Source organism: Melopsittacus undulatus, chromosome 12 (assembly GCF_012275295.1).
Source record: "Melopsittacus undulatus isolate bMelUnd1 chromosome 12, bMelUnd1.mat.Z, whole genome shotgun sequence".
In the NCBI taxonomy this organism is placed as follows: domain Eukaryota; kingdom Metazoa; phylum Chordata; class Aves; order Psittaciformes; family Psittaculidae; genus Melopsittacus; species Melopsittacus undulatus.
In genome coordinates, this window is record NC_047538.1 from 3,153,908 (window position 1) to 3,177,909 (window position 24,002).

General features: G+C 50.6%; 1 protein-coding gene across 1 annotated transcript; it reads right to left on the reverse strand.

Annotated features, from left to right (window-relative positions):
* On the reverse strand, positions 1-23,912 carry LOC101875605 (kinesin-like protein KIF17). The gene is made up of 21 exons (XM_034068409.1): positions 23,838-23,912; positions 23,385-23,528; positions 23,090-23,290; positions 21,505-21,661; positions 21,305-21,407; positions 21,059-21,218; positions 19,973-20,168; positions 18,602-18,834; positions 17,161-17,307; positions 16,665-16,766; positions 13,330-13,519; positions 10,198-10,650; positions 8,996-9,093; positions 7,909-8,056; positions 6,777-6,865; positions 6,541-6,665; positions 2,795-3,026; positions 1,070-1,328; positions 821-885; positions 548-668; positions 1-420 (listed from the first exon to the last, which is right to left on the reverse strand). Exons 2-21 carry the CDS (start codon positions 23,517-23,519, stop codon positions 293-295), a joined length of 3,342 nt encoding a protein of 1,113 aa, XP_033924300.1. The 5' UTR covers positions 23,520-23,528; positions 23,838-23,912; the 3' UTR covers positions 1-292.
* Positions 23,913-24,002: the final 90 nt, after the last annotated feature.

The window sequence follows — 24,002 nt, forward strand, 5'->3', positions numbered from 1 at the left end:
ACGGGGTGCGGCGCTGGCGAAGGCCAATCAGCGACAGACAGCTCCTCGGCGCAGGCCAATCAGCGGAGCGCCGTCGGGAGCCCTGCGCGGCCACCGTACAGCCCGGCGGCGGCGGTGAGCCGCATGGCAGGAGGCAGGAGCGCAGTGAAAGACCGAGCTCGGATGGCGGTGTCAGACTGGTTTATTGCAGCGGGGAGGGTCCATGGCGACAGCGAGCTCACCTGTGCCCCGCACCCTGCGGTACAGCAGGAGCGTTCTGGGGCAAAACCGCAGAGATTTGGCGTCTTCCGTGTCAGCAGTGGCGGTGGCCGCCGGAAGCCTTCTTGCTCTTGGTGCTGGCGGTGGTGGGAGCAAAGACCAGGGCCTGGAGGCGAAAGGGTCGGGGCCGGGCACGCAGAGCCCCTTGGGGCCCCGGTGCTGCTATGGGAGAAGGGAATAGGCCTGGTGAGCATTGCCCTTGTGGGACAAGGAAACGACCCGGTCCTGCCCCTATCGAATCAAGGCAGCTGGGCAAAAAGCTCTCCCTCAAAAGGGAAGTGAGGATTACCTCGGGTTGGGGTTGGGTCAGGGTGCAGGATCTCGCTGGTGCGCCGCGATCGGAAGTAGTTGGAGGCAATGGTCTCACTGTCACTCCTGTTGAGCACCAGCTTGTAGCAGTGTTCCTCAGGCTGGAGGTGGAAGACACCGTCATCAGTGCCAAGCCCTACACTAGTACACGGGTTGTGTGGCTTGGGAATGGGGTAAAAGGGGCAAAACACCATGATGGGAATGGGGTAAAATGGTAAAACATGATGGGAAAGGAAGGCGGAATGTGTCATACCGCTGGCTGTATGCTCTCAGGCAACGGGCTGTCATGGGGAAGTCTGGATGATGGCAGGGCTGGAACTATTGCAAGAGGAAACTGGTGTTAAAAACTCAGTTAATGCTCTGGTGCTCCCAACACCGCTCCCTGACCACAAGGCTCTGAGATTCCCAAAGGGTCCATGTCTTACACAAACTTTCCAGGCAGACTCCCTATATACAAGGGAGATTTCAGAACCCAGCAGCACCATCAGGACACTCCTGTTACCTGCAGGCAAGTGGATTTTGTGGATGACGGGCTCTGGAATTTTCCAGCAGCCGGTTTCCTCATCCCAGATGGATTCGCGCTTCATCCTCTCCAAGTTGCTGTAGTTGCAGTCACGGCGGACAAGCAACTGCACCTGATCCAGCAGCTGTTGGTTGAGCATCAGGTCTCTCTCCAGGCGGCGGATGGTGCTCAGGTAATCGATCTTCTCCAGCTCAAACTCCAACTGCAGGTCTTTGATCTCGGTCTCGGCAGCTTGTAGCTGGGATGTAAAATAAATCATTGGGGTTAAAGGAGAGAGCACAGGGATTTGTCAGGTGGAGGGATGGAGGCACACACAAAAAGGCTTTAATATTTAGGATTTAAAAACTAGGATGAGATTTAGGTGGAGAGGTTATTCACATTGGATTTAACAGATTTCTCAAGTTTCTCCATAGAGTCAAGTCTTTGAGTTCATAGAATTATCAAATAGTTTGGATTGGAAAGGACCTTAAGATCATCCAGTTCTAACCCCCCTGCCATGGACAGGGACACCTCACACTAAACCATGGCAACCAAGGCTCTGTCCAACCTGGCCTTGAACACTGCCAGGGATGGAGCATTCATAACCTCCCTGGGCAACCCATTCCAGTGCCTCAGCACCCTCACAGTAAAGAACTTCTTCCCATATCTCTAACCCGAACTTCCCCTGTTTCAGTTTGAACCCATCACCCTTTGTCCTATCCCTACAGTCCCTGACGAAGAGCCCCTCTCCAGCACCCTTGTAAACCCCTCCAGACAATGGAAGCTGCTCTGAGGTCTCCACGCAGCTTCTCTTCTCCAGGCTGAACAGCCCCAGTGTTCTCAGCCTGACTCCATACAGGGATAAGAAACCCTTGGAATTTCCTAGCACTGACGAAAAAGGAAAATATTTCTTAGGAAATATTTCTTTGATTACCTAATACCAAAATAAAGCAAGTTCTTAACTTGCAGGTTTAGCTCTGCGCACACACACAAACACAGTTTATCTGGAACCTCCTTGGATTCTGCCTCATCAAGGCAAACCTGATGTGCTAATATTTAAGAGCATTGCTTTTGTATTTACTTATTTTATATTTATTTATGTTACATTCCCCCTCCCTCGAGCACTTTTGACAGGGTAATTTCTACCTGCAGTGAGCTGATGAGGAAGCTGTGCAATAGATGGCGTACATCAGCAGAGGGAGTTGCATCCTCTCGTCACCAGACATCACCAGACATCATAGTCATAGGATCACAAATTGGTTTGGGTTGGAAGGGACCTTAAAGCTCCTCCAGTTCCAAACCCTGCCACGGGCAGGGACCCCTTCCACTGGAGCAGCTGCTCCAAGCCCCTGTGTCCAACCTGGCCTTGAACACTGCCAGGGATGGGGCAGCCACAGCTTCTCTGGGCACCCTGTGCCAGTGCCTCAGCACCCTCCCAGGGAAGAGCTTCTGCCTAAGCATCCTCCAGGCAGTGCGAGACACAGAGACCAGCCTTTAAAATGGGTGGGATATGGGGTTTCACCAACCTAATTCACTGCCCTGAGGGCTGCTGCATCTGGGATTTAATAGTGATGCATGCAAATGAGCATATAGGAACTAACACACATGGAATATTTGACACAGTGAGCATCACTTCATGACATGCTGACCTAAAACAACTCCTTAGCCTAAAGAGAAAGTACACAGAGGACGAAAGAGATGAGAAGGACCACAGGGGCTGCTCACCCTTCTCTGCATCTTCTCCAGAAGCCTGCTCTTGGCTCGAACCTCCTCGTGGATGGAGTCATAGACAGTGAGCAGCACCCAGTCACTGCTGTCCTCGCTTGCTTGCTGCAACGCTGCCACCAGCTGCATGCGCCGCTCATCCGCGTATCTCTTCCGACGCCTGTGCTTCTCCTTGAGGTCCTTGTTTTTCGCCTGCTCCCCCCCTACTACCTGTCGCTCTAGCACCTGCAGCCTGGGAAATGGAAACAGTGCCCTCAGGGATGTGTGTCCTCACCTGGATGATGTCTGGGAAGCTGCAGTGCAGAAAATAGTGATGTCTGATGAGATTTGCTGCCCTGAGTAACCATGGCAAATCCCACTTTCATTTTGGTTTATGAGAAACTGAACATGACCAAGCTTCAGTGTGTGCTTGCAGCCCAGAAGCCATCTGTGAGCTGGGCTGCATCACAAACAGCTTGAGCAGCAGGTTGAAGTAGTTGATCCTGCCCCTCTGCTGCACTCTGGGGAGATCCCAGTTACAGCACTGTGTGCAGTTCTGGTGTCCTCAACATAAGGAGGATGTGGAGCTGTTGGAGCAAGCGGCTGGAGCACCTCCAGAATGAAGACACTGAGAACATTGGGGCTGTTCAGCCTGGAGAAGAGAAGCTGTGTGGAGACCTCAGAGCAGCTTCCAGTGTCTGAAGGGGGCTACAAGGATGCTGGAGAGGGACTCTGCATCAGGGACTGGAGCAATAGGACAAGGGGTGATGGGTTCAGACTGAAACAGGGGAAGTTCAGATTGGAGATAAGGCAGAAGCTCTTCCCTGTGAGGGTGCTGAGGCGCTGGCACAGGGTGCCCAGAGAAGCTGTGGCTGCCCCATCCCTGGCAGTGTTCAAGGCCAGGTTGGACACAGGGGCTTGGGGCAGCTGCTCCAGTGGAAGGGGTCCCTGCCTGTGGCAGGGGTTGGAGCTGGAGGAGCTTTAAGGTCCCTTCAGCCCAAACCAGTCTGGGATTCTGATTCTATTAACAGTTTCTCTGGCAGCAAGGTAAAACACATCACTCCAAGCACCCCTGCTGACAATTATGTCTGGAAATTTGTATCTACACACAAAGGATTCTTTTCTAAAACCCTGTTTCCTAAAATTTATATTTAAATTATTATTGAAATGCACATTGATATGTTAATACATTTTAATTCTTCTTTCTTGTTTTCAAAGACTCTAAAAGTAAGCCAAAATGGTTTTTGAGCACTCCCAGGGACAGTGACCCCAGCCCTGCCCTGGGCAGCCTGTTCCAATGCCTGAGCACCCTCTGGGGCAGGAATTGTTCCTCAGCTCCATCTAAACCTGCCCTGGTGCAGCTTGAGGCCGTTTCCTCTTGTCCCATCCCTTGTTCCTTGGGAGCAGAGCCCAGCCCCTCCTGGCTCCATCCTCCTGTCAGGCACTTGGAGGGAGCCATCAGGTCCCCCCTGAGCCTTCTCCATCTAAACCCCCCAGGTCCATCAGCCCTTCCCCATCTCTCTTGTGCTCCAGGCCCTGCACCAGCTCCATTGCCCTTCTCTGGCCCCGCTCCAGCACCTCAAGGTCTCTCTTGCAATGAGGGGCCCAGAGCTGAACACAGGATTCGAGGTGCAGCCTCACCAGTGCCCAGGGCAGGGGCACAATCCCTGCCCTGGCCCTGCTGCCACACTGGTGCTCATCCAGGCCAGGATGCTGGGGGCTCCCTGCCTGCCTGGGCACAAGCTGCTCATGTTCAGCTCCATCAATCAGCACCTCCAGGTCCTTTCCCATGAGCAGTTTCCAGCCGCTCTTCCCCAAGCCTGGAGCATTGCAGGGGGTTGTTGTGGCGCAAATGCAGGATCCAGCACTTTGCCTTATTGAACTTCATCCCATTGGCACAGCCCATGGATCCAGCCTGTCCAGATCCCTCTGCAGAGCCTCCTGCCCTCCAGCAGATCAACACTCCCATTCAGCCTGGTGTCATCTGCAAACTCACTGAGGGTGCACTCAGTCCCCTCATCCAGATCAATGAAAATGTTAACACTGGCCCTACCACTGAGCCCTGAGGGACACCACTAGTGACTGGTCACCAACTAGATGTGACACCATTTACCACCACTCCTTGGGCTCTCCCAGCCAGCCAGTTTTCAACCCAGTTGGCTGCCACAAACCCATGTTTGAAATCAATTTCTTTTCATGTCCCTGAATGCTCTGACATGGAAATAAAGCCATACTCCAGAGCTGTTCTCTTTGTCTGTACAGGGACCTGAAGCAGAGCAGACAGCTCAGCTTGGCCAGTGCTGTCCAATCAGACAAAAGCCCATTGCTGATCAAACCTCTTCTGACAGTAGCCTCTTAATCATCTTCAAACCACCCAAAAGAGCTCACCCCACTGGAGGCAGCCTGCTATTGTACTTTACTGTGCTTGCCAAGTAGCCTTTAGTTTCATTTGCTTAATACACGATTGAATCCTTGCTGAGTACCCGAGCTCTCCCAGCCAGCCTGATGTGCAATGCTTTTAACAGGCAGCTTTGCTAATCCCCACTCCTGCAGTACCAAACCCTCCTGCTTCATCTGCACAGAGCTCTGGTGTTAACAGCAGAATTAGAAAAGCATTTTCCACTTCTCTGTTACAAAAAGGAAAGCTGCAATAGAACTGTTAGAGTCACAACACCCTTTTCTTTGGAGAGCTCTCCACTGACAGACAGAATTGCCCTCAAATTACAGACACTGCTACCAGAGATTTCTTAATAGCTCCTTTTTTTAGCTGGGAGAGCCCCAACAGGCTGAACTTGTACCACAAGAGCTCATGGTAAAGCTGAAAGATTGGTTAAACCCCACAGAACTGTTCTAACTTAGACTCTATCATCTACAATCTATCTTATGTTAAGTATTTCTAATTTTAATATAATTCCACACAATGGATTAAAAGAGAGCTATTAGCAGAATTTGCTTAAAGCATGTATTTCTGAACCAGCCCTAAACCCCCATGTTGTGTCAGTGTGCTGTGTTGTATTCTGGAAAGAGTTCTAAAGGAATTCTAAAGGAATTCTCTCAAGATGCCTCTTGCCCAGAGGAAAACCTTCAAGACAGGATGCCCCTGAGATGGGCCAGGCATGAGTCTTAAGCCTCACGCTTGAGAGGTGCCCCTAAAATGTGATAATTGGGAAATTTTGGTGTCAGTTGTGGCTGAGGTCTTGCAAACACTGTCAGGTGCAGGAGTTAGAGGCAGAAGTGACCTCAGTGACAAGACAGCATGGCGGAGAACATGCTCACCTCCTTCTGCTTCCAGGCACAGGAAGCAGCAGAGCCTTACTTGTACTGGCATTGGAGAGCTCAAGAACCCTTTCCAAGAAGAGGAGGCTGCCCCCAAAACCTCTTTGGACACTTAAGTTCTGTCAGCGACCAAGACTCAACTTTGTAAACACCTCATAAATGACACCTGCAGAATGGCAGAGAAGGACAAGACCTCCCTGCCTACCAATCCAGGAAGGCACAGCAGGAAAGCACACTTGATTGCTTCCACAGCTGCTGACACAGACATCTCCAGACCTTTTCTCTCATAACCCTGGCACTTGGCATCATGGAATGCTGCAGCTGACAGCTATTTATCTGCCCAAATAGGACAAAGTTAATTTTGGGGTAAAGAACATGTATCTGCCTGTTTTGTAAGCTGAAACTCAACAGTTGTGATATGGGGGCAGAACAGGGCTGCCTCTCACCTGCATGCCCAGGAGGCAGTTAGCAGTGCTGCCATAGTCACTGACCTGGCAAGAACCTGCTGTTGGTCCACAGACAGGGCCATCCCCTCAGCAGTGACAGCCATCCCTGTGGCAGCACTCCTCCTGCTCACACCACCAGTGTCTTGGACAGTCTGAGGTGCTGCTGGGTCCTGAGGACAAGAGGAAACCAAAAGCTGCATCTCTGAAAAGAGCAAGCACCAGAGCATTGGCATTACCCACTCAGGTTTATTCAACCTGGTGAGAAGAAGCCTGAGGCGTACCTGGACGGGTGCTGGTTCTTCATCTACTGCAGCAACAGTGTCTTTGGGCAAAGGTGGCTCACCAGAAGCAGTTTCAGTCCTTGCGGCAGCTGAAGAGTATAAAAGGAAATACCCACAATGTCAGTAACAAGCACTGCAAAATTGAGCATAAAGCCTGAGGAAACATCACACAAAGTCTTCACCAAACACTAGGAACATTGTGTCTGGAATGAAAAGGTCTGTTATGTACCTTCTTATGCTGGTCAGTAAAAGCCATCAGGGTTTTTATATACCCAAAGAACATAGCAGGGTAGAAACACAGGGGCTGGGAGAACCTGGATCCTCATGGTTGCACACAAATAACACCCTTCTGTTTTAGAGGCTGGGAAGTGGCACATTTGTAATCAGATGAGGTGTGGAGGGTATAAACCCCTCTCACCTTAAGACAGTGATAGCATCAAAAACTGAAGGATATATGTTCAGGAATGAATAGTGGGTGGTAAGTGCTGTACAAGCACATTGCAAAACGTGCTCTGAGGCACTGCGGAAGTGTAGAAGCAGAAATGGAGAGGAGAGCTGGCAGCAGTTTATAGGTATGTGAGAGGAATATCCAGCCTCCAGCAGAGTGATGGTGGTGATAAGTCACCAGGAAACCAAGGGCTGCATCCCATTTACATGCAACAGAACAGACTGCAGCAGCCACCCTCAGCTTGAGTGTGTGAGTTATACAAAGCCAATGGGATCAGGACAGAGCAGCACCTGCCAAGACCAGTCACCCCTGCAGCTCAAACCCCTGCTCCAGAGAAACCTGCCCTCAGGCAGAAAAAGCTCACAGCTACATGGGCAAAAGAAATCACATTTCATCACGTCAAGGATTACTGGCAGGGCCAGGCTAGTCCTGACAGGGAAAAGAAGTCAGGGAAGTAGGGAAGAGGACAAAGCTGGGAGAGTCTTATGGAGAGCTGGAGTTACCACTCCTGCTGTTGATAAGGGCAGGTTGAGAGCAGGGACTGCTGTTGCTGGGGGTGGCACTTGCTGCAGTAGCAGTCGCTGCTACTCGAAAGTGGCTGCACCAAATCTGACTTTGCAAAATCAGCTCCTCCCTAAAGCAGGAGGGAACCCTCAGCCTGGCTCACACCCTCCACATCCACACCTGCTTCCTTCCTGAAGTTCTCCTCCAGAGCAGACAGCTTGAGATCATAGTGAGTCTTCAGGCGACTGATGTCCTCCTCCAGGCGGGCACGGGATGCCTGCTCTGCTTCATAGCTGGCCTTTAGCTGGGCCAGTCTCCCGTTGTACTCCTGAAAGGCACAGCACACAGCTTGGGCACTGTACATGAGGTCCCATCAAGGTCACACTCATGTTCATCCCAGTAAAAATTTCCCATCCTAGATTCGACTTTTACTGTGATTTAAGTCACCACAGTAGTGATAGAAGAGGACTAATTAGCCCTAGAAACCACTGTCTTGGGCAGATGTGGTGCCCTGGAAAGAGCTCTGTAAAGAGCAAGGAGTTTTATTTCCTTCTGGCCCCCAACTCCTCATTCTTCCTTCTGCTCCATATCCCTTCTTTATCTTCACCCTTGTACTGATCTTAACATCTTTGACTACTGCTTTCCTCCTCCCCATTTCTCCCTCCCCTAAAAGGAAGAATCTAAGTTTCACTTCAAAATTCTCTTGGGAATCCATTCTAATTCATCGAAGATGTGGGAACAATGCTGAGAGAAAACAGCATTGTAAACAAGGCCTCCATCAGCACAAGTTCTGTCTATAGGAGAAGACCAAAATAGTGTCACAGAATCCTAGAATGGTTTGTGTTGGAAGGGACCTTAAAGCTCCTCCAGCTCCAACCCCTGCCACGGGCAGGGACCCCTTCCACTGGAGCAGCTGCTCCAAGCCCCTGTGTCCAACCTGGCCTTGAACACTGCCAGGGATGGGGCAGCCACAGCTTCTCTGGGCACCCTGTGCCAGCGCCTCAGCACCCTCACAGGGAAGAGCTTCTGCCTAAGAGCTCAGCTCAGTCTCCCCTCGGGCAGGTTCAAGCCATTCCCCTTGGCCTGTCCTACAGGCCCTTGTCCCAAGCCCCTCTCCAGCTTTCTTGTCAACCCCCTACAAAGAAATACAGGAAGAAGTAGTATAGGAAGTTCTGAAAAGGCTGAACCCCACACCATACTTGTAATGATTACTATAAAACTCCACAAGCCTCAGTCAAAGACACTAGGATACCTCCTCCTGACTTACTTCTCTGATCAGTTGCTTCTCTGCTTCAAGTTCTACTTGGGTTTTGAAGAGGGGAGGTGACTTCACTGCCAGGTGAGCAGTCTCAGCATGCAGAAGCCCTGCAAAGCAAAGCAGAAATAAAAATCACTCCCAGTTTCTGGGTGGGATTGTCTGTAGAATGCTGGAAACAGAACAAAGAACCTGGCTGCTGGCAAAGAACATCACAATCTGGGTGCTCCTTTAAACTGTGCTCACGTGCCAGCATCTGTGCTGCCAAAACACCCACTGGCCTGCGCCTCTGTAGGTGCCAGAGAGAAGGAGTCAGCATGGAGCAGATCGGGAGAGGTGTAAGCTTTGGGTATATTAAAGTGAATATAAATCTAATCTCCTTCACAGAGTAAAAGGAGAGTCTTTTCCAGGGCTATGCTAATAGGTGTGGAAGATAAGAGACACTGGCAAGGAGATGAAAGGTGCAAGAAGATTGCCTTTGTTCTTCACAGATGTTTCTGCAAGGTGGCAGAAAAGGGGAAAAAAATAATCTTACAGTCTTCTTGCTCTGCTTGAAGTTGTACTTTTTTCATGGGGGTAATTCTCAGAAGGGGATCAGCTCCCTAAGAATGCTCTTATCACTTTGTGCCCACATTTGCTACTCCTATTTTATAGCAAGGAGCATCTCTGAGGCTGGGCTGAATCCTCAATGGGAACACAGTGCTGCTCTCTGTCAGCAGCAGGTAAAACTCTTGTAGCAACAAAAATTCACAGCATAGGAAAACAGAGGCTGAGTTCTAACTATGAAAACATATATATATATATACACATATATATACACACATATATATACACACTTAATAAAGAATTTTACATTGTTATTTCCTTTACAGCTTATTTTTGCTCTGCCAGATGAAACCCCTTCTTTTATTGACCAAATTCTATCTGGAATGAATGACCAAGAAGAATCAAGGATTTGAATCATGTCATTTTCTAACAGAATCAGTCATTATTGAAAATAGTGGATAATTGAAATATGTTTTACCAGTGGAATGAGGTTGATTTGGCAACAGTGAAGGAAAAGTCCATTACCAGAATAAAGAACTCTTCCTCCAACAGGTAAGGGAAGGGTTGAGGTGAAATCCAGTGACCATTTTCATGTAAAACCTTTTTTCCTGACAAAGATAAAACATCTCTGCAGCTACTAAGCTACTACATCTCTGCAGCTCTCCTACCTGCCAAGTTATCCATGCCCATCTGTTCAGCTAGAATGGCCTTCAGCTTCTTAATCTCCTCCTGATACTCCCTCAGCAGAGTATCCTTGGGGTCCTCATTGATACAGGGCTTGTTCTTGATGTTTTTGGCTCGATTAGCGTAGCGCAATGTACTGAGGCTCTCATCATAGTTGTTATCAGCTGGAGATAAGCACGCAACCATCAGAGTCTTGGTGTTCCCCCCAAGGGAGTCCTGCAGCAGCCTGGTCAGCTTGGAGTCTCTGTAGGGGACGTGCTTACACTTGCCATCAACCAGGGCCGAGATGACATTGCCCAGAGCTGAGAGGGAGAGGTTGATTTTGATGGCCTCTTTGAGCCGCTCCCCCATGGCTCCAGTTTTTGACTGTCTCTCACTTCCTGCCAGATCCACTAAATTGAGTTTTGCAGCCCTGAGGTGCTCCAGCCCTCGCTCATCTGCAAGAGAACAATTCCAGGTTAGGCTCTTCTTAAGAGAAAGCATCTTAACACGTTTTAGTGCTTCCTTGAACAAGATCTTGCCAAGTAAAAATTCATGCCCATTTTTACTCACCCAATGAATTCTGAACACACACACACACACACACACAGCCCCTCCACATATTTCCACAGTGTTTAGACTTCCACACAAGTAACAAGGTCAGACAATGACTGCAAGAAATTGTGCTCAGCCCGAACCACCTGGATGAGGAGATGGATCTCAATGAGTGAGGAGACAGGCCCAGTGAGCTGGTGCCATTCCCATCCTAATGTTTTAATGCAAGAAGAGACATGAGCTGAAGTTACAGCTGGCTCCCCAGCTACATATGTGCACACCTTACAAGTGTATCATGCTTCCTGACTTGCATTTTGAGGCTGGAATTATGTGTTGACACAAATTCCCTGTGATGTAAATCCAGTCACTTTAGGAAGTCCTCAGTTTCACTGGCTAACTTAACTTTTCCAGCCTCTTGCAGAGCAAAGAGCTGGACACACATTCACAGATCTCAGACTACTGTTTTAAGCACTGGATCATGCTTTTGGGTGTCCATATCCCAACCATTCCTTAGATTGCAGCCTAAATTCAAGGGAAGAGCTCTCTTAGTCATCCAAGCAGAGAAAGCATCAAGGTTTTAACCAAGTCCACCCTTTTTTGGACAGACTTTACAAATCCCAGCCTTGAATTGACTCACAGTTGAGATTTATGGCTGTGGACAATACCTAAACTTGAGCAATTAATAATCCGATGCATGGGGGAAAGTGAAAAGTTCACAGGTAAACAACCCCCCCCCAAAAGACACCTACATTTTATTGCCACAGTGTATTTCCCCACTTACAGCAATAGACTGTTAACTGTGGGACTTAACATTTGCCACTGAACAAACTTGTTCCACTCCAGATGTTTCTGGTGTGTCAAGACATGGGAGGACAGGAAAAACAATAGATGGAGCTGAAACAGAGCACCTCTCACTATCTCTTCTGAGTGGCCAATCAAAAAAAGAGTTTCTGACCTTTTTCCTCCTTCCCCCAGTTTATGTTATCACTGAGAGGCAATTAAAAAGCAGGTTTGGTTCCTGCCAGTCCTTTTGCCCATGGTGACTGTTTCAGTCTTGGAGCTCAGTGTGTTGGTTTTCATGGTGTGACAAGGTCCACAGGTTCTTGCTAAATGCCTGCAGCAGCCTCAAAGTCTTGTCTCATACTCATACAGCCCATTGCACGAGCATTGGTTATCATCCTCATTAACAAATGAATCCTTAAGCACAAGGTAAAGGAATCAAACATCTGCTACTCTTTAACTACAGCAAAAGTACTGATGGTAACTTGCACATCTCAAACGTCTGCAGCCAGAGAGCCTGGTATTTGCCATCATTCCTGAATGTGGTACTTTAAAAATGAGTAGTTTTAGTCCACATCATTGCAAAAGGATCCTTTAAAGCAGCAGCTCCCTGTAAATTATCATTTACTATAGGTTTAACTGGAAAATAAGTTTGAACTACTCCATGCATCTCTTCAAGAAGCCTAAAGATGACAACAAAAGCACTAGCTGTTTTCACTAGCTGTTTCCACTAATGATGACACAAGTAGAACCATCCAGTTACAGGGGTCATACCTGACCCCACAGCTTTCTCCTCAGATGTTCCAGCTGTCTCCCATTTAACTGCCAAACCAGCAAGTTTCCCACCTGCCATTCTGTTCCATGTAACAAGTTTTCAAAGCTTTAAATCAGAGAAATTCAAGCTAGATCAAGAGCCCTGCACCAATCTGGGACACGAGAGTGTAAATGTTTGTTTTTCCTTGTTAGGAGTAAAGTTGGGATTTTATGGACCCACACAGTGCAGGGATTAGCATCCACTGTCTGCACTAATTGAGAAATTCGACACCCCAACCCCCCCATATTTTGGGTAGAGAAAAATGAGGTCTTGTCACCAACATCTGGAACCACAGTTTAGGAAGACATCATGTAACTTTCCCATGACTAAAACAGCTGAAGAAAACGAAGCCAAATTGTTTGCAGCCTCAGTGAGGTCAAGAGAGAATATAGGAGGCTAATTCCTTTCCTAGTCTCAGAAAAAAACCCTTTTGATGTCTGTGTTCAGACCAAGCAAGGCAGCTTTATCAGCTAAAGAAATGTCAATGGAAATGAGACACTTGAGAAAGGAAAATTATTCACTAAAACATTATGAAGGGATTCTTTTATTCTGTCTTTAAAAGATGAGCCCTATGATTAAGCTCAGTGGAGGAACCGTTGCATGAAATGATATGACTTGCATTGCAAAGGGGGGCAGACCAGACAGGTAATGACAGATGTTTCTCCAGTCACTGTATGGGCTGTGAGATTTAGCCCCCTTCACTGGAGAAAAAGGTTTAAGAAGATAAAGGAATGGAAAGAGAATTAAGTATGTTCCCAGTCTGAGTGTAAGACATTTCACTCCCAAGAGGGAATCAAAGAAAAGAGAAAGACTTTAGCTACTCAGCCATTTCACACTGTGAAGAATGTCCACACCAGGGCACAATTCTGATGTCTACCAGACCTAAAATCATTCAGGCTCTCAGTTTAGCTGTGGGGTGTCTGGTCAGACCACACAGATTCTGTGCTCTGTCAGGCCCACGCCTACCACAGCACATCCAGCTACCTACCTACGGTGCAGATCTCCATATTGACAGTGAAGACGGCATGGGACCGGGATGAGTCCTTATTCATGAGGGTGTAACCCACTGCACGGTTGCTGCAGCCTGTCTCCATGAGCTGCTCACACTGTACCACACTGTGCACAGTGTGCAGAGAGAGCCCCTTCACATACACCCCCTTCTCTGGGTGCTCCTTCAGCTGCAAACAGAGGGAACACGACAGGTTAGAACAAGACATACTGAGACTGCAGGAAGTCATGCTGGGAACTGGAAGCTCGAGGACTATGGGAGTTTGGCCTTTGAAGTTAAACAACGCTAAGGCAAAACCATATCTGACTGCCACTAAAAAGCTGTAGTATTTCTGAAGGAGGAATAAAACCAGACAAAAATAAGGAACCTGTTTCATGGCTCTGCAGGGAAAAAGGATTAAAGTTTGCTGATTGATTCAGACATCTCCTGCCAGGCCATGAGAAACTCATATTCTCTGTGCTGAGCCGCCTTCTGCCTCCCCTGTTATTAAGTTGTGCATTTTAAAAGAGAACTGAGATGTTTTTCACCTATTACGGCAAAGGCTCCAGTATCTCTTCACTCATAGGGAGCTTTTTTTAAAAGCAAAGCACAGATTCAGCACTCACAGACACTGTCACTGGTGCTGTGCTGAACCCCTCCGCTCTGAGAGGGTGTCTTGATCCCGCTGACAAAACTCCCAAAGTCACACCCAGCACTCCCAGGATTTTTCTCTGGATAAGTTCATTTTTAAGATGCTCTAAAATTGAGGCACCCGGGTGGAAACAGAGCATTAAATACCAAACAGCAGCTTTTCAGCCATTATCAATCACGCAGAAGAAAAACTTCATTCCAAATCCAATAAATGACTAAATGTTCCAAATCTTGACTGACCCATCAAACCTACAGAAAACTCTCAAAACAATTGAGATCCTGCACGCCCCCCTCCACACTCTGAATTTTAAAGGAGCTGGATTCATTTTCAATAGGTACATTACACCCCACATCTGCTGAGTTCATAACCAAAAGTCTATTTTTATGGTGGCAGCTGCGATATGGTTGTCATGACTCGGTGTCACAGAGTGATAGATGCTACATTTGGCAGTGTGACTCCCAGAGAAGAGTCCCAGATACCTGAGTGATGCACTTGCCACAAAAAGCTGTGTAAAATACAGTGTTTGTTGTTAACGACTCTGCACAGAACTGAGTGGAAGTGGCTGTAAACTAAACCAGGCAGGATTTTATCTTTGCTTTAAAGTTGTACCTGGCCAGAATGAACCCAGTTACAGAATCACAGACAGTGTTCATACACTGTGACTTTTGCCTGTGCTATATGAGAACCCTATGGCTGGCCCAGCTGTATTTGTGGATGCTGCAGAGTCCCTGAGGAGCAGCCAACAGAGAACATGGCTGTTTAAATCCACCACAGATTGACAGGGTCATATCCTTACAGAGCTCTGTAAAACCTACTCTTCACATGGTTTCATACCACAGGAGGTGACTGTGGGCTTCAGAATCATCAGTCATTAATGTTAGAAGGCAAAAGAGCAATCAGAAATGGGACTCTGGAGGAGAATTGTGAGACACAGGAAATCCCAAACACAACTACAGGCTGGGCAGAGGCTGGATGGAGAGTAGCCCTGAGGAGAAGGATGGTGGTTGGTGAGAGGCTCCCCATGACCTGGCTTCAGTGCAGGCTTGAGTCTGGAACCCCCCTGTGTGCTGGGCGGCACCCCTGGAGCGTGAGCAGTAGGAGTTCTGATCCAGCTCTGAGGCAACAGCACAAGAGGGACCTGGAGCTGTTGGAGCGAGGCCAGAGGAGGCCATGGAGATGCTGCGAGGGCTGGAGCAGCTCTGCTCTGGAGCCAGGCTGAGAGAGCTGGGCTGGGGCAGCCTGGACAAGAGAAGGCTCCTGAAGGGGAGACCTGAGAGCAGCTCCAGTGCCTAAAGGGGCTGCAGGAAAGCTGGAGAGGGGCTTGGGACAAGGGCCTGTAGGGACAGGCCAAGGGGAATGGCTTGAACCTGCCCAAGAGAGGGGAGACTGAGATGAGCTCTTAGGCACAAGCTCTTCCCTGTGAGGGTGCTGAGGCGCTGGCACAGGGTGCCCAGAGAAGCTGTGGCTGCCCCATCCCTGGCCGTGTTCAAGGCCAGGTTGGACACAGGGGCTTGGGGCAAGCTGCTCTAGTGGGAGGTGCCACTGCCCATGGCAGGGGATTGGAACTAGAGGAGCTTTGAAGACCCTTCTAACCCAAACCACTCTGTTATTCTCTGATTAATTCTATGATTCAGTGACACAGAAGAAAGCAGTGGGTCAGCCTGGCTTTTCTTTCTCCACAGGACACAAGTCTCCTAATTACTGGGTGGAGGCAGCAACAGGCAGCTGCTGTTACCAGTGGGATGGTGTTACCCTGGCAACTGTTTTGCCCAACTCCTGCCCTCCCAGTGCCATCTGCAGTCGTCATGGAAACCGGTGTCACTGCTGATGTGGAACAAAAGCTGGGAAACTGCAGCAAGCGCCTTCTGAACCAGCCAGTCCCTTCTCCCACCCTCCCTTCCACAGGCACAGGGTGAGCACACTTGGATCATGGAGCAGAGAGGGGTTTGCCTCCTTTAAAGCCATGGTAAAACAATATATCTGCCCCATAAGGCAGGTCTGTCACCATCTCCCGTGCAGCAGATGGTGCTAGTGCCTCGGGTTTCTTCACCAGGGCAGTCCTGCAGGGAAGGAAATTGGATAGGAGATCTGCAGCTCCCACCAGGAATACATGCAAAAAGATTTGCAAAGCCACTAAGAAGGAAAAAGCAGCCCCTGCTTGGGATTTCAGGACTGTTTTCCCTCCTGTGTTCCTGGAAACAGCCTGCCTTCCCCATATGTGCCCATGGGGAACAATGTCTGCTGCATCTCCTCAAAGAAAGATCAGCCTTTTTTGTTTTAGATAGATAATGAGATCATTCACAGCTACACTACATCAGATTTGTATGGCACTGAATCCTCCTGCTTTAGAAACAGCTGTGAGAGGAAGAGATCACAAAGAAATTGCCCCATCTGTACTTTATTCCATCCTTGTCCAGTAATGACTTTCACACTAAGTTACTGGCAACTGGCCAGTTGCACACACAGGACATGTCTGACTGGATCTTGCTTCTCCTGACACTGAACCTTCACTAAAGTCCCTCAAAATCTCCTCTTGGCTTTCATATTTATCACTATGATTTCATAGTCTGGCATTCAGCTTCTGACAGAGCATATTGTTGCACTTCTGTGAGACATTCGTGATAACACTTATCTGAGGAAATTAAAGCACTTCCTAACTAAGACAAACTGACTCCCGCCTCACCTCCAGCTTATGCTTGGTATCAGCTCCTAGAAGGTCGTGTATGTCTTCGTTGTAAATCTCCAGGTAGGAAGCTCTCACTAAGAACTTGGCATTTTCAGCACACTGCACCAAAGAGGAAGGATTTTCAGGTGAAGTTCTCCAAATGGAGGCAAGCAGGCAGCCCACGTTGCACCTCAGTGCCAGCTGGGTGCCTTCAGCACTTCATCAAATCTCTGCTGGCATTTCATTCCCAGGTGTAACCACTCCACACACTCACTGTAAGAACTTTTGGTCCTTAAACACCTCAAGTGGGAGCCCACAAAGTCACAGAGATGAGGGTGCAGCTCATCTGACTATATAGGAGCCTCAGCTTTAGGAGAGGCAGCATACCCTAAAGCCTGGCCCCATTCTTGCTGCTGAGTGCAATCAGCACTCGCTCCTCAGGGTATGACACAAGAAACATCTTTCTAGATATCATGCCATCTTACAACAGGACCTCGTTCATGTTGTTACCTACCTGCACACTCTCAAAAATGTGTTCAAATGCCCTGGGAATTATGCCTTTCTGTGCAGAAGGCTCCAAAACTCCCTGCATGGTGAATGACTTTCCACTGCCAGTCTGACCATAGGCAAATATGGTGCCATTGTAGCCTTCGGTGACACCCTGGAAATGGAGGACAATCAAACAGAAAAGTCATTATCTTCACCCTTTGGTAACTGGAACTGCACTGTCCAGATTCAATCCCACCTCATAAAAGGTATTTTAGAGAAAAAGTTGTAAATAAACATCAAACAACTACTCGATCTTCACATGTCATCAGAGTATAACATTTAAGTAACACATTCTGCTAGGTTATAAATGGAAAACCTGCAGAAATGCAGGTGTGGAAAAGTGGAAGGGCAGTTGACAACACTTAAAACAGCACAGCAGTTTTGTCATGGGGCAGAAACGTCTTGTGAAAACCAGAGACACAAATGGATGCCAGAATAGAGTGGCCAAAGGGATAGTCTCTAGCTTAGAGCTGTTTTCTCTTGGAGAGCTGGCTGAAAGAAAGCCTCACCTTCACTTGTTCCCATTTCAGAGAAGCATGGGAGGAACATTAGATATTTGGATTTCTTAAGGTTTAAATAAGAACGCCCCCAATTATTACTCTAATAACATACTGTTTCAGACCTTGTTTGTTCTCATGATCAGGAACTTCCATCTGAAGAATACCATTAGCCATTTCATCCCTCTTTTCTTCTAACAAAATTGGATTTTTTGGGGGGATGTTGGGTTTTATCCCCCTTAACTGGTTCCTTCCTCACCCTGGCTGTTTGCCATGCAGCAAATGGATCCCCTCTCATTTTACTACTCTAAACCAGGCTAAGGTTCCCTGTCTTCAGTAAAAATATCCCTAAAGCTATCAGGAATATCGTTTATCCCCTTCTTGCCACATCATCTTCAACTGCAGTTTCTACCCAGCCACCATCTCTAGGGCCTGCTCAGGCGGTCATCTTTCATATAAACATCCGCCTAAAACAACTTCATGTAATTCTATCCTCAGTGCCTCTCTGGCTGCTAAAAAAAGTTGTTTTCCTTCACAATTTTTCCCAGCCCACTGCTGGGACACTGTTTTGCCCACCCCAGGGTTGCAGCTAAGCCTTTTGAAGCAGGAAACAGGGCTGTTTCTGTCCATAAATCATGCCAGCTGGGGGTCACCTGTCCATGTGAAACTCTTCAGCCCATGTCCTGAGCTATGTGTTCACAGAATCATAGAATCAACCAGACTGCAAAAGCCCTTTAAGCTCATCAGTTCCAAATGTTCCCCAGCACTGCTGAGGCCACCACTAACCCATGGCACTGAGAGACTCATCTACATGGTGTGTGAGCACTTGCAGGGATGGTGACCCCAGCACTGCCCTGGGCAGCCTGTTCCTGTTGCCTGTGTGCATGGCTTGCTTCAGGCACCACTCACCTCCACGAGTGGGTAGGCAATCTCATTGTAGATCTGCTCCGTGCTGTGTTCCTGGCAGTACGCCCCATCGAAGGTGAACTGCTTCGGGGGCTCACTGGCAGCAGCAGGGTTCTGGAGGAAGCACTGGCCCCGGGTGCTCTCCATGCTCACAACCTCCTTGCAGTGAAGAGCTCTCTCACGCCCGTTCATGGGCCGGCAGCGCACGATCACCTTCACTGCCTCTGAGGCCATTTAGTCCTGGCTGGGCTCAACCCCACACATGCTCACTTGAGGGGCCTGGGAGGGCCTAACCCCGAGGCCTGCACCCCTGCGTGCAGGGCGGTGCTCACCATGTACTGGGGGCACTGAGGGGTTGGAGCCCCCCACAACTCGGCATGGGGGAGCAGAGGCAGGGAGGGATGGGCGAGAAGGGGAGGCTACAGGGGAGGAAAGCTTGGGGAGGGTGAAGGGGAGACTCGGAAGCAGCCTGAAGGGCAACCAGGACAGGCCTTGGCCGGGGCAGCCTGAGGTAACCGTGGGGAACCCGGAGAAGCCCAACGGGGACTGGGAGAGGCAAAACCTGAGGAGTGTCAGGGACCTGCAGGAGGCAAAGCCTGAGGGAGCGGAGGGAACCCGGGGCGGGCCGGGGCGTGCAGCCGGAGCCGGGCAGCGGAACCGAACCGGGCCGGGCCGGGCCCGGGTCTGAGGGGACGCGGCGGGAGCGCGGCCGGACGCAATGCGCATGCGCGCAGCGACCCCACGCGGTTGCCACAGCGACCGGGGGGGGGAGGGTGGGGTGGGAAACGGCGGCGCGCGGCCACGTGACTGCGGGCGCGCGTACCCGTGCGCGTGCAAGCGCGGGGTGTGCACGAGGCCGCGCACAAGGAGGGTGCACGAGAGCGTGAGCGCGCACGAGCATGAGAGGACGAATGCACGTGTGCAAGTGCACGAGTGTCTGAGTGCGGCTGCAGCATTGTGTGAGACTGCAAGTGCACAGGGGCCTGGGAATGTAAGTGCATGAGAGGGGCAGATGCACAAGTGTCTGAGTGCGGCTGCAGCATTGTGTGAGTGTGCAAGAGCACAGGGGCCTGGGAATGCAAGCGCCATCACAGAGCTCAGCAGTGTGAGCACACGTGGGCATGCACATGGTGCAGTTCTGGCAGTGTGCGCAGGCACCAGGACACACGTGCACGGGCCTGGAGGTGCGTGAGTGTGAGCTCACGAGGGTGCCTGAGCTGCACCGTGGTGGCAAGAACAGACCGGTAGCACAACAGCCATTTATTGCCGGCGCACGCAGCCGCGGGAGGGGGCAGATAAGGCAGACGGCAGCGGTTTAAAGCTCAATGGGGATGTTGGGGGGCCGGTGACCTGGGGGGGGTGCATGGGCTTAACCCCGCTCATGCTGCTCCCCGATGGGGCCGGTGGGGGCCCAGGCAGTGTCCCCCCATGCGCTGGCCCCGCCACCGGGGTCCTGCTCCTCGTAGCCGGGGTTACGGCGGCCGGGGGCCAGGCGACAGAAGCAGCCGCCCGGTGCGGCGGAGTAGTGAGCCAGGAGTGCGGCCACGCTGGGGAACTCGGTGTTGGAATGCTGCCGTGGGGGAGACCGGAGAGGTGAGACCCCCGCGGTGCCTGTGCACTGTGCACCCCTCCACTGTATGCACCCGTGCACCAAATACCGGTGTTCCCAAATGCACCCACAAACCCAAAGGCGCCTACGCACCAATGCATGAGGATTAAATGCATCCACTGCACCCACATGCTGTACTGACGTACCCGTGCACTGCGCATCCACCCACAGCTGTACCCTGTGCACTGATGTACCCACAAATCAAAGGCACCCAGGACCCGTGCACCCAGGAATGAACACACATCAATGCACATGTGTAGCACGTAGCCACGCATGGATGCACTTGTGCACCCATGAATCAATTGTATTTACACACCAAAGCATGGAAGCACCCATGCACCCACACCCATTGGTACCCATACGCCATGCACTGAGGCACCCATACACTGTTGCCCCCACATATCAATGCACCCATACACCAATACCCCTGTGCACAGATGCATCAAATCCACTTAGAGTGAAGCAAACACACTAATGCACCCATGCATCCATGCAATAATGCACAGATGCATTAAATGTACTTACACAGTGAAGCAAACCCCCAAATTCACCACTGCATCCATGCACCAATGCACAGATGCATCAAATGCACTAACTCTGTGCATTAAACACACACATGCACCGATGCATTCATGCACTGATGCACCAATGCAGAGATGCATTAAATTCCCTTACACAGTGAATTAAACCCACAAATGCACCAGTGCACCAAAGCATCAAATGCACTTACACCAAAGTGCATCCATGCACAACGCCACCAAACGCCCTTACCAGGTGCAACAGTCTCACCCCTGCAACCACAACACGAACACCCCAAGCACCCCCATGTGCTGGCCATGCACCACCCTCACCTCCACGCAGAACCTGCCCTGGTGCGTCCTGACAAGGCTGTAGGTGACGATGCCACAAGGCGCCCGCACCCACAGGCACCAGCGCTTGGCCAGCCCGGGCTCGGGGCGCAGCAGGAAGGCGCCGGGCACATCGCGCCGCAGCAGCGCGATCCCACTATCCCTGTGGATGGGATGAGGCCACGGATGGGTGTGAATGGGAGGGATTGGGAAGGGATGGGGATGAGCAGGGGGGTCCTGCGCACCCACCTGGAGATGCCGGTGAAGCCCCACACACTCTCAGCAAGGATGCTCTCGTTCTCAGGGAGGAAGGTGAAGCTCCTCGCCCCTTTGCTCTCCCATCCCGCTGGTGCTGCAGGAGCCCATTAATCCCCTCCTCAGCCCAGAACACCCCATGACGTTAGGGCTGTGTGTGCCCCCCCGTGCCCCAGTTTCCCTCCAGCACTCACCAGTGTCACGGGGCGGCTGATGGAGCTGGCTCTCAGCCCCACAGTCCCGGTAAGCCCCCGAGCGCAGCACCTTGCTGCGGATGGCTTTCTTGCGCACCAGCACTGGGGAGCAGTAGGGGTTCCCCGGGCGCCAGGCTCTGCCCTCCGCCTGCCGGTCCTGGGGGTGAAGGGGATGTCAGAGGGGTGAAGGAGGAGGTCTTGTGGTGTGAAATGTCACACAAAACTCCATGGAGAAAAACGCTGTGCCAAAACCAGCGCACCAGAAATGACACCCCGAAAATGACTGCTAACAGAGACACCATGGAAATTACACCTAAAAATGACACCCCAAAAATTACTCCCAAAAATAACACCCCAAAAAAGACATCCTGAAAATGACACCCTAAAAATGACACCCTGAAAATTACTCCTAACAATGACACTCTGAAAATGACACCTCAAAAATTACACCCAAAAATGACACCCTGAAAATGACTCCTAAAAATGACACCCTGAAAATGACACCCCAGATATTATAACACAAAAATGACTTCTAAAAATGATATCCTGAAAATGACACCCCAGAAATGATAACCAAAAAATGATAATCCAAAAATGACACCTTGAAAATGACACCCCAAAAATGACACCCAGAAAATGCTACACGACAAATGACACCCCAAAAATTACACTCTGAAAATGCTACACCAGAGCTGTCACCCCAAAAATGGTACCCCAAAAGATGCCATGCGAGACTTCATGACCAAAAAGCTCTATGCGAGGAATGCTGTGCTAAACACCACCATTAACAGTGCTGTGCACAAACCCACCCTGCAGACCATGCCGAGCAAGAAAATACCCTGCAAAAAGACACTGCACAAGAGATACCCTGCAAATCCCCATGTAAAGGATGCCCTGCAGCAAAACACGTTGGGAAGAGCATCCTGCAGAAACCACTGCAATAAATCACCTGCAAAACTGCTCTGCAAAAACCACCATGCCAAGAAAGCCATGCAAGAAGATGCCATGCAACAGATGCTCTGTCGGAAACGTTACACAAAGAAATGCCATGAAAAACACCCTGCAAGAGCCCTGTGCAACAGCTGCCGTGTGAATACACCTGGTTCAAAAGGCTGTGAGAAAAGGCCATGCAAGACAAAAGCATGCAAAAGGCTGCCCTGCATAAGGCTGTTAGAAATGGGCTGTGCAAAATACAATGCACCAATGGGCTGTGCTTGTGAAACGTGCTGTGTCAATACGTGCCATGCAAGGAAAGGTTGTGCAAAACGCTGTGTGTATCCCACTGTGCAAACAGCTGCTGATCAGAGAGGATGTGTGAGGAAGACCGGGTGAAACACCGCACAAAGCAGGCTGTGCATTAATGCACCACGAACACTGCTGCGCAAGAAACGGCTGCACAGGAACTGAAGCAAACTGCAGCGTGCAGAATGCCCTGCAGAAAGTGCCCTGCACATCTTGCCGTGACATAAACTGCATGAAGAAAAGGCTGGGCAAGAAAAGCCATGCAAAAAGCAGGCAAAACCATGCTACAAACACAATGTGGAGGGAAAGGCCATGCAGACACCCCATGTGTGACTGCACCTACCCCTGCGCCCATGGAGCCGAGCGCGGGCAGGCGTCGGAAGGACACCAGAGCATTGACGTTGCGCGACACCTCCTCGGGGTTGAGCGGCTCCCGCAGCACCCCCGGCCCTGCGGGGTCCCCGTCGGGTGCCTGCTCCTCGGGGTGAGCCAGGAGGTAACAGAGCTGGAAGCAGCGGCTGAGCAGGAGATGCAGGGTCTGGACCTGCGGAGGCAGAAGATGCTGGGTATTAACTCAATGGAAGCAAGAGTTAACTGTGACTATAAGAGGAGCTTATTTTGGGGTTCGGGGCACGCACCTCGCCGGGGAGCCCCACGAAGAGGTGGCAGAAGAGGGGGCTGCGGGGGCTATGGGGGTTGCGGGCCACAAAGGCGAACTGGCGGTCGGCACGTCGCCATGTGCTGTACAGGATCCGGCGCAGGGCATGTGCCATCAGCAGCGTCTGCAGGGACAGGGACAAGGTGGGGTGGGGGTCATTGAATCAAGCACCCCCCCCGGCACCCTGGGGTGCAAGAGGTGCTGGGGACACCACTGCGGCACTGCAGGTTGCAGCGCTATTTGTGAATGCAAAGCAGGTTCCCAAGTGAAAAGTGATGCTCAGAGCAGCGTTCCAGCATCACTGAGCTCCCCCAGCACCCATGACCCCCCAGGGCCCATGGGCACCCCAGCACCCCCAAGTCCCCCCCAGCACCCATGACCCCTGCAGCACAACTGACCCCCCCAGCACCCCTGAGCCCCTCAGCATCCCTACCTCTCCATCAGCACTGTAGACTTTCACCCCCTGCAAGCTGAACCTCAGCACCACCAACCTCCTCCTGGGGCAGTCCTGGCCAGGAGAGACACAGCATTGGGGGGGATCTGTCTGTGTCACCACAGGGTCCCCCCACTGTTGGGGGTCCCCTATTTTCCCAGTGTG

Coding starts and splice junctions, on each gene's coding strand:
- LOC101875605 (XM_034068409.1), bottom strand. CDS start 23,519: ATGGCACATGCCCTGCGCCGGATCCTGTACAGCACATGGCGACGTGCC. Junction 23,291..23,384: donor TCGTGGGGCTCCCCGGCGAG/GTGCGTGCCCCG, acceptor CTGCCTCCGCAG/GTCCAGACCCTGCATCTCCT. Junction 16,767..17,160: donor ACATTTTTGAGAGTGTGCAG/GTAGGTAACAAC, acceptor TCTTTGGTGCAG/TGTGCTGAAAATGCCAAGTT.